Source organism: Pithys albifrons, chromosome Z (assembly GCF_047495875.1).
Source record: "Pithys albifrons albifrons isolate INPA30051 chromosome Z, PitAlb_v1, whole genome shotgun sequence".
Lineage (NCBI taxonomy): Eukaryota > Metazoa > Chordata > Aves > Passeriformes > Thamnophilidae > Pithys > Pithys albifrons.
This window is the reverse complement of record NC_092497.1, coordinates 34,524,563-34,535,568: the sequence shown is the minus strand read 5'-3', so window position 1 is coordinate 34,535,568 and position 11,006 is coordinate 34,524,563. Positions and strand designations below refer to the sequence as shown.

General features: G+C 37.6%; 1 protein-coding gene across 2 annotated transcripts in view; it reads right to left on the bottom strand.

The window, feature by feature from the left end:
* Positions 1 to 1,053: 1,053 nt before the first annotated feature.
* Positions 1,054 to 11,006, bottom strand: part of TRPM3 (transient receptor potential cation channel subfamily M member 3) — a 303,699-nt gene continuing 293,746 nt past the window's right edge. For both annotated transcript variants that reach the window (XM_071579832.1, XM_071579833.1), the window contains one exon: positions 1,054 to 6,795. In XM_071579832.1, coding sequence (XP_071435933.1) covers positions 5,346 to 6,795 — 1,450 coding nt within the window. In that variant the 3' untranslated portion in view covers positions 1,054 to 5,345. The remainder of the gene's footprint in view (positions 6,796 to 11,006) is intronic.

The window sequence follows — 11,006 nt, the reverse complement described above, 5'->3', positions numbered from 1 at the left end:
TAATTTTTATACCTTTATAAATGATTGTTATACACTTACAAATGATAGCCCAAATAATAAAAGATTAAATAGCTATTAGTGTGGTATATTGCAAACACTGTTCCAGACAGCAGTAGCAGCAAATAGACTCTCCTTGTGTACAACAACTGCAGTGGTGGAAAAAGAATATAACTTTAATACAATTTACTCTTCTGCAGGCATAAAACTCTATTTCACATCCAATTCCCTCTTTTGTTCCCTCCCCCTGCCTCCTAAATAGTAAAATAAACAAGAGTTATCACTTCCCTGCAGCAGAAACATCAGCAATTTAATAATCAAACATTTTTTCCTAATAGCTTTCTGAAATAAGTATTGTGTGTCTTTATGACAGATCTGAAAGCATACAGCAAAAATTAAAAGGTCAGAGGCTATTTCATAGTCTGGCTCAATGGCTCTGTCATTAGACTTCCAGCTGGAAGATGATTTAGTGTAATCCATGCCATGGGTCAAAGTAATACAGACTTAGAAGTGCAGAATAAACTGATCTAACAGAACTCAGAGTATGCCATTCAAATCAGTGCATTTTCTGCAGACTTGCACCAGCATTAGTAAGACTATATTTGTAGTCAATCTTGGAGGAGAGAAGCCTGTGTGAACTGTAGTGTTCACTGTATGACTGGTTATAAAGCAGAGTAATTCTCGGGGCAGAGAAACAAAGTCCCTCCGTATTCAGTACTACTGCTTTTATGCCAATGTGTGGTAAGGACAGTGAATACCATTTACAGTAATGAAGGGTTTCACTAGGTGAACAGACACCCCCAATGCTTTACTTTCTCCCAGTTTGGACAGTGTTTTTATTTGAGGTGTGTAAGGAAAAATCCATGCTAGGAATCTTTCCCTTTAGTTTTGAAGAAGGAGGTCTATGCCTAGTATCTTTCAGCAGAACTGAAAAGGTGACCTTTATTAAAACAATGGTGCATATTTGTGCAAACATGCAAATATACCATAATTTTTAAGCAAGGGAGAGACATCAGAACTACTTAAGTATTTCCATGGAAATCCAGGAATGATGAGCTCACATTTTCCCTTCCGGAGATTATCACTCTAAAGTGTTTAACCTGAGCAACATAACAAGACATTTACGCTTGCTTTGAAAATCTGCACCACGAGTTTATAGAGCATTTTGTTTCACTGGTTCACTCTACTACCTTAAATAACTAATTCTCTCAGGAAAGATACTTCTTTGTTCTGACTGCAGTCATTGGACTAAGGCTGTGTGCTGCTACCATCACATTTTTTTGAGCAGTTCTTGATGTAGTTGCATTTTCCATGCACCGACAGTTTCTAAGAAACAAATCATTTTCTTCTCATACAAAAAAATATACCTAACTAAGATATTTATCCCCTGATAAAAGGCTATCCATTCCACAAAAGGTAGAAATCAGTTTTGTTGTTTTTCTTTTTTTTTTTTACCAAAATTTCTATAAATGGAAAATTAAAAAAAAGTAATCTATGTCTGGAACCCAGAGGGATTTCCATATGTAGATGAATAGATGTTTTGGTTTTTCACCCTATTTTCAAATTATCCCCTCACTGCCATTTGTTAACTGGCACTTGTGCTAAGAACAATAATGTAGCACCTTATCTCTTCCAAAAAAGAGAGAGCCAAATGTCTGAGCACTGCTGTAGGTTAGCATTTTGTATTTAGTATTCAAATTTCATAAAATACAATTGTCATTTAAAAATAATAAAAAATCACTTACTTTGCTAAAGATTAAACATAATGGAAATAATGTAAACATCCAAAAGTTTAAATTCATTCCTAACTGGATTCATCTTTACAGGCAGGCAATAGCAAAATGTTAAGTCTCCTAGTAATCCAAAGAAACTTGTGGAACAGTGCATGCATTTTCTTTGACACAAAAAAAGACTGGACTGTAAGGAAGAGAAACTAGTTCAGTTATATCACACTGTTATTATGAAAGAATAATGTGCTATAATACAATACCTAGGACAAGTGTATACCCCAACTGTAAGAATAGAATCACTTAAACTGGAAACAACAAACCAGATTACTATAGGAAAATGTAAAATACTGCACACAGCTTCCTCAGTCAACCAACATATGTAAACAAACAGCTAAGCTCAGTTGAGTTTCAAAATAATATTAAAGTTTGTTTATCTTTTAATCTTTTGCATAACATGCCAATTCATCTTTCACACCATCACAACTCATCTGTCACAGCCCACAGTGGCTCATTAGAGGTTTATACATCAGCCCATAGAGACATTTAAGTGGAGCTATACAAAGTAATGTGTGAAACATACAAAAGCTACACACTGTGACCAGAAATGCATATTCCATATGTAAGCTAATAATTGGATAGTGGAACTTAACGCTTGATGTAACATGTGATATTTTATTGAATGTTACAGATTTACAAACAAGACCATATAATGCAATATTAAAACTGTCCTGTAACGTTCACTAAATATTACCACATGTCACAACTCCGTATGTGTCTATTTCATAAGCTATCCCTTGATACAGAATATGTCATATGGCACATGCTATAGCCACATGATGATGGATGATAAGACTTCCACTTTCTAGAAGTCTGGTCCCATTGCAAGAAATAGGTGTTTTATCATCAAATTCAAAAAGGAGCATTTTGATGCAATGTGTAAAATCCAGGTGAAAATGAAATAATCTAGCATCCATCATAATATATTCCGTAGAAACCATATTGTAGAATAAATGCAAAACATTCAGGAAAAGTGATGTTCTGACATCTTGCACTCACACTTTTAACATTTGAACTTATATTTTATACATAATGGCAAATTTTAAGAGGTTAATAAAGTGTCATGTTTCATTTTACCTGGAATGCGTGCTCCAGATCAATAAGGTGCTGTATCCTAAACATTTATACAGCTTCTAGTTTGGCAAATTCCTTCACCCTGACAACTAAAGGATGAAATCTATCCCAGAGGAGAACCCAAGGCCTTGAACTAATTCACTAAGCACTGTTAAGGAATTTAGTCTAATGAATCTGAAATTCCTCTAGAGTAGGCCAGTAACATGATGAAGATGAAAGAGTCCACCACAGTTTAAGCAGACATTCGTAAGAGTAACAAAGAAAACAAAGTGAGAATATCCCCCTCTACTCAGCAAGGATAGATAGATTTGGAGGAGCCTTAGGAAAAGGCTGCTAGCAGAAGTTGGCACATTTGAAGCATATTGTTAAACACAAGTTCCTTTACCCTTGGGCATTTTGCTATTGTTCAACAATCAGCTTGCCACAAACATGCTTCATAATGCACAGAAAGGTTTCTGACCTTTCTTGGTATTGCCATGTGACTGTAATGCTGCACATGGGCTGCAAGGCAATTGCATAAACTGTCTTCGTGGAGTTTAGCTCATAAAAAGCCTGATCAAATAGAAGAAAAGGAATACATTGGTGCAGGAAGTATGAAGCACATTGTTCTTAACATCCCCTTGCTGCATTTGTTTCCTGAACTTTTCAATGCATTTTAACTAAATGTTTTCACCTTCTTTGCCTCTTTTCTTGAGGCTGATGATTATTTTTCTGTCTGGATTTGTTGCCTTTCAGACTTAGCTCTCAGATGGTTCTCAGAGACTTCCAGAGTGAGGACTTGGTGAGAAAATGTCAGCTTGTATTCTCAAAGCTGCCTTTGAAAGTTAATTCCCCCTTAAAAAATGAGAAGTATGTACCCACTCAGATGCATTCATTTTTAATAACAAAAAGGAGCTGGTTCTACACATATGTTGATAATTGTAGAGATATTTTAATTTTTAATAGCAGTAGCTTTAACTCTTTAAAAGCTTAAAAGTTGTGCCTTTGTTAAAGATGTGAAATTTTGATCCAGTTGCAGTATATGTTCTCCATCCTTTTTGAGTCTTCTGTATACCCTTCCACATGTGACCACTGGAACACCTTCTTATGAAAAGTATGAAACTCTGGTTGACATTGTGGACTCTTGTGTGGGGTCAGTCAAGTTAATACTGTCTTCAACCAAAACTCATAACTGCGCTACTGTTCGTACATATTTCCTCCTATAAAAATGCTCATTCTGTGATATGCTGCTGAACAGTGGAAGCCTAGTCACAACTGATGAGTTTTGCTCTTTACAGAGACTTGCATTTTCACTTTGGTTCTTTAACTTACCTTAGAAGCATATAGAAATTTTAGTGTTTTCCAGTCGTCTGACAAAAACATTTTCCTTTAAACAACTTCAGTATAATTACACGAATCTGCATTCAGACTACTTGATAAATCTTTTATACTTTAAAATGTTCAAATACAGCAATGTCCATATTAAAAAAAAAAAGCATACATTTTTACGTGAGGGAATGATGTGAAAAAATCGGCAGCTCAAATGGAACAGCCAGAAGAACCTGGTAGCAGCATGGTGGATAAATCTCCCCAGTTTGTGTACATAATTAAATGGATCAGTAAGAACCTGACTATATCACCGCACTCTGTTATGATCACCCTGTTCTTTCTGTTGCATCATATCCTTTGATTTATTGGGACAACATATTGGTGATAAATGTAGTAAAAAAATAAATATATACTATTTTGCTTAATTACATTCATCCTGAGCTTGCTCTGCTGTGCTAGAATCTAGAACACCTGTTTTATACAGGAAATCATCTGATATTTTAACATAAATTCTCCTTCCATTTAAGTTGCAGTACAAAAGGCATTTCGTTTCCCTTTCTGCTCTTGAAAATATAAACTTTCTGTGGCACTAGAACTTCATACAAAAGGAGACAAGTGAACATTATGGTTGTTATTGTGATCATCTTTCTTCATTTCCACAAGTGTGGGATGCAAAGGACTTGGGAGACTTGTTTGCTGCCAGTTCCTACAGAAATAACAAATGGTTTTCATCAGTTCATCACAACAGTGAAATAGAGGAAAAAGAAGTTGTGATAGAAGATTAGAACATGTAATTTTTACATCTCTTTCTGCCAGTTAATTACTCTCTTAAAAACTTGAACAATGATCAAAGATTTTAGGAGGCCTTCTAATAAAAGGTATTTGAACCTATTAAATTATTTCTTCTGATTTCACAAAGGGGGTTTGTTATTCCTCTTATTTACTGAAGTCTTTATAAAGCTTTCATCCCTTCCTTTTTCCTTAAGTGCAAATGTCAACTGGGTCAAGATGCAGTAGCTCAGTGGGCAGTGCTGAGATTGACAATGTGGTCCCTTGACCAGTGGCTAATGCCAGCTGGAGTTGACATGGGGTGATGTGAAGGTTTTGGGTTTTAATTCTGCTGAAAAAATAGACTGGAAAGCAGATGACCCTTTGACTGCCAGTGAGCTTTGTCTAAGCCTAGCTCTGTTTGCTTTCAAAGCTGCAGAAGGCTCCTGTTCTTGACAGTCTCCGCATGGACAGGCTGTCCCCTCTGTTCTCCGGCCTGGAGGACCTACTCCTCTCAAAGGGGTTCCGCAGGCCTGTTGCATTTCTCTGTCTGTCAAGTTTGTCACTGATAGAGTAGCTCTTCCGAGTGTGCTGTGCATACAACATGTTGGACTCCTCCGCAGAGTAGCTGTTGGCTCGCTCTATTTTTGGAAGTGGGATGCTGTTGGCCAGAGTTCTTGTAGCATTGCTGTCTTGAGGAGATAAGGGGATTCCTTTCTTTTCTTTGGCCTCAATATCTTCATGATCAGAGCTTGGATGGCTTAGTTCAGCTTCTCTTTCTGGGTGGCAGCATCCCAAATCTTCCAGTTTGCCCCCGAGACTTCCAGGGAAACTGGCCCTTTCTGCGATAGCCTGGGGAGCGCTCACACACCTTGTGTCTATGCAATCAGTAATACTTGTGTATTCAGCTGTTTTGACTGGAACCCCAAGGCTGCTGAAGCACGTTCGAGATGGAGAGAACATAAAGCTGTGAGATTTTACAATGGGAGTTTCCTCCAGAATAAATGGAGTTGTAGCCAGGTAGCGACTGCTTTTAGATCGCTCTAAAGTGTGATACAAGGGAGGGTCTGAATCCCAGGGGATTTGACAATCAGTGACTTGTGAATAGTCTGAGGAAAATGCTCTTGTTTCTATTCCAGAGGTTTCCTCATAATCAAGACTCCTGCCAGAAATTTTTGCAGCTGGTGTACTGCTAATGTATGCACTGCTAGCTAAAAGGGAAGAGGCTATGTGACCCTGCAGAGTTGCATCTCCAGGACCAAGAATATTTATGGAGCTCTCAAGAGGTTCTGTGTCAGAATGCATCTCATCCATGGCAGAAACATAGATGTCTATACAAGATGAAGGTCTTCTGGAGTCCAGGGCGATTGACAAAGTGCTGGTAGGGGCTAAAGGAGTCTTTCCTTCTTTTGTTATTGAGTGTGAACTGATTGCCCGATGCAGGCTTGGAGATCCTTCCTTAAAAATGCTTTCCATCTTTTCCAACCTACACTTGTCCTTCATGTTTGTTGCATAGAAAGAGTGGCTTCGCATGCGGGGTGTGATTGTAGGTGATGTTGGGGACATGGACTCTTCTCCTGTGGGATCGATGCTCTCTTGAAGCTTGTAAGCGTTTCCTTCCTGACTGTTGAAGCTACTCTGTCTCACAATGTAGGCTGCATCAGTGCAGTCAGATGAGGTCCTGGATCGTATCTTAGTTGTCTCACCTCTCTCTATACCAGTCATTTTTTCTAAGGCAGTCACCATTCGTCCCATCATATCTTCCAGCTGAGCAAGCCTGATGTCAACGGTCTGCAGAGAAGCCTTCATGCAGTGCTCTCGCTCATTTACTTCTTCCAGTCGCATGGCCATATTCTCCACCCTTAAAAAAGGGAAGAATTAAATGGGTTAATTTTTACAAAGCAATGATGTTCAGCTAGTGGGTCACCAAAAGAGTTGGCAACAAATAGGTCTCAAACCCCAAAGGCAACCTGCACCTCCTCATCTCCTTCAAAACCCTGCTAAAAGAGGTTCTGCAAACAAATACCATTCACTCAGGAAGTTGCTTTTGTGGGTTAAATCAGTGGCCTCTGTTGCATAATTCAGAGGGGGAATTTGGGAGTTCCTTATCCCAGAAACAGGACTTACTATATAAATGTTACTCTGAATTACTGCCTCTCTTCTGCCAAAGCTTTTAATTAGGTTGTTATAAAATGAATAATACTTATATCAGATGACACATGACATTGTTGCCACTTGTGCCACAGGCAGGACCACCACAGTTAACTGCAAAACTAAGTGAAGTAAGAAAAACAGGCAATATTGCATAGAAGGTGGGTAACATGATACTTTTTTTCTGGTGTTGGCCCCAGATTTACACCAGCTAGTGCTATGTGGACCTATCAAAATAGTCTCTTTGTTCTCTCATTAATTCTTAGCTCTGATTTATGGCAAAAATATATAGGCTGTTTTATTGAATATAGATAATATCAAGTTAAATATGCATGAAAATTGCAGGGAGAAAAACACTGATCAAACCAAATACAGCCTACAACAGGATGCACACAGTGAGATTGCCCCATTACCATGATTGTGTTTTGGGTAGCCTGTATTAATAGCTTAGGGATTGAAATGATGGATTTTAAAGCAATTTTTTAGTTGCTCTCATAATATTTAAATGAAAAGTTAGGTTAAAATATTAATAGGTAATAAATGAATGCAAGATTCAGTATATTTAATTTAAGATTCAGTATATATTTTCTATGTTATTGTTCTGTCTCATTCTAAAGTTTTTTCAACTTTAAGGTGAATTGTATACTAATCTATGCCAGTGGTCTTCAACATTTCAATTTTTTGGCTTCTGCAATGTCTCCGGTGAAGGATTTATATGGTCTGACAACTTTACACAATGAAGTTGCTTTAGCACATATGATTTTTTTTCTAATAATTATATTCTCTTGTTGTGGTCCCTATGGCAGACTAGAACTTCCTCTATCTGCTGAAGAAGTACTAAAAGCAACAAATTTATGTGATTGTCTTTGATTGATAGGTTACAATTCTGGTTTCCCCCATTGCTGTCGACACTGAAAAATAAACACAGAAGCAACAAATACCAAATGGCACAATTTCCAGAATTTTCTCTTCACAAGTCTCTTATTCTCTGCCTGTTACTGGAATTCATATTCAAATATTAATAGGCAAACAACTAATTTCTAGGATTTCTGGTGAGATAAATATCATCTTTTACTACTGCTAGGTAATTTTTCAACAGGACAAGTGAGTCGGTACTGATGACACCGTAAACTCTCTTATTTGCCTGTAAGGAAACCAGATTTTAGCAGTGAATGAAGCATTGATACCATGTTACCTGATGCTTAAAACTTTTGCTGGTGAAACACTGAAGTCTGACTACCTTGTGGTGATGACAAACAGCAACCTGCTCACACAAGAGAGGACATGCAGGAGTGTGACTGAGCTCCCTACAGCAAGCCTCACATTCCTGTGAGATATGGGCTTTTTCTGTTGAAGTTTGTGAGTTTTGAAAGCTCAAGCACAGCAAATCAAATGTGCAGCAGTAACTGTATTGCTGTTGTCAGACAGATGAATGATCAAGGAATCACTGCTAAGAAATGAACTGATAGCTTCAAGGACTCTCATTCTACTTGTTACCATTAAGGCACCAGTCTGTTCCTAGTACTACTAGCTTCTCCAACCAAAGAGATTAATGTTGTTCCAAGCACAGGATATAATTCCATAGTGAGAGCAGTTTATATGGGAAGCAGTTTAATTTTTCCTCATGCTATTACTTATATGAACTGCTATTTTATAAAAGCAAATATACTTTTGAAATATTTATCAGCCAGCAATTGAGTTCTTCACCCCACATTCAGACTGTATAACAACCGCTCCAAGATGATGAACAGATAAAACATTTTAGCGCTGTCAGACATAAGGAACAATTTGAGAAACCTCTGGATTTTACTGGAGACCACTCAGATTGCAACAACAACAACAACAACAACAACAAAACCACTTTTGACCTCAGCAGCAGTTACCAAGAACTGGAATGAATTTATAAGGTTCTGTGAAGATAACTGGATAATCTGGTAATCTGTTTTAATACAAACACACCCAGTTGGTATATGAGTAGAACTGTCCATAATGAGATAAGTTTTGCATCCTACATTCATATGAGGGCTATGCAATGCTACTGAACAGAACTATTGCATCCTAAGGAGAACCTAGAGTCATACCTTGCTGGTACATGTTCATGCACTTGTTCTGTTTTCACCAAATAGGATCTATCAGCTACTGTCAGAGGCAGAGAGTGTAAGCCTGACGGTACTGGCAGATAGGATGAAGAGAGATTTTATGTTATGTTGTCTGTTGGTTGCTGTGGAAGTGATCACAGATGCAATTGCACTGATAGTAGTGGAACATTTATGTAGACACATAACAAGACAAGGATAGTGCAGTCTGGGTTCAGAAACCAGGATTAACCAGAGAAGTGCCTAGGTAACTGAGAAATATATACATGTGTTTACACTTAATAAGCTCTGACTATGTAATTTTACTCACAAAAAGAAAGCTTGACACATCCTCTAAGCTTGATCTCCTCTAAGCCCAAAGTTATTAGTTGAATTTAGTAAGCTTTAGTTATATATATCGTACATGGCCACTCCATATTGTTAACAGATATTATTTTCTTTAGTGAAATATTGTCTTTTATTAATTTGATGTTCAGTTCTGCAATTATTAATCATACAGAACAGCATCATGCTCTGGGAGTAAACCTATTAGAAACATGATAAAATCACACCAGCCAAACACTGTGAACATAGGATGATATGTTCTGGAGAAATACAGCTGTAATCTGCTCCTTAAAATTTCTGAATAAGTGATTTTTTCCCTATTTTCCCATATACTTGGGAAAATATTCTCACACTCAGTGAATAGTCAGCTAGACCTTAGAACAGTTTTGAATTAAAATGCTGTTTCAAACTAAGAATTCCCAAGTTTTGCTTTGGATTTTTTTCTCCATGTGTATTCAGGAGAGTGTATAAACCTTTTAGCAAATCTCACATTATCCATATATGATGCCTCATCCACACCTGTGCTTTTCCTTACAGCAAGATTTAGTCAACAAAGAGGAGGCTACATGTGAAACATGCATCAAGGTGTACTGCTGAAGCTCAAGAATTTCTAATAGTGAAACAAACATGGGGACAATATTCAGTAACCAGGAAAAAAATAGGTCAGAACTCAGAACCTGGCAAAGATTTTATCTTTCCTGTGATGAGATTTTTAAAAATGTAGTTAGAGAGATGATGCCTTTGGTTGGCATTTAGTTTGGTTTATTTATTTTTAACCTTTGCACATCACTTCATTAATAATTTAATTAAATAATTCTTTAATGGGAATAAGGCGCTCTTTTCAGAAGTAGATCTCTTAAATGAATGCTAGAATTAGGTTCACAAGTCTCTTTGTGAACCTATGTCCATTTTTAAGGCACCACTATTACTTCAAAATCTTTTTTAACTGTCACAAGGACTGTGGACACTGAAAGTCACTTACAAGCGTACAACAGAGATTGTGATAGGTGATAGCTGTACGGTTTCTATGTTTTATTTAAATAAGGTATTGGTACTTTACCTGACATCTTTTGGTAAAGCAGTGCTGATGCAAGCGCCAGCCAGTTTTCTCAGATGCAGTGATTTCTGCAGGCCAGGGAAGTTGGATTGTCCTGGCTGCATTCCCATTGAAGCCTAAAGCCACTTAACTATCACTACAGAGACATGCCACCAGATTCACAGACCATTCCTGCTGTCTTTCCTTGTGTGTGGGTGGACCTAGTAGGCTCAGTCCCTTTTACCAAGACAAAGCTGTTTCTGTGCACTTCAGCTTGCCAGCTCTGAAGTCAAGGTAATAGCTATGTCATCATCCACATGGATGCTATAAGTGCAATTGCACTGCAAACTGTAAAGTGCTGTACTAATGGATACCACAGAGTACCAAAGATGACTTAATAATTTCTCTTCTAGCCAGCTTACCTGCTTTTCAAATACTACTATGATGTAACCCTGTTCCCTTTGA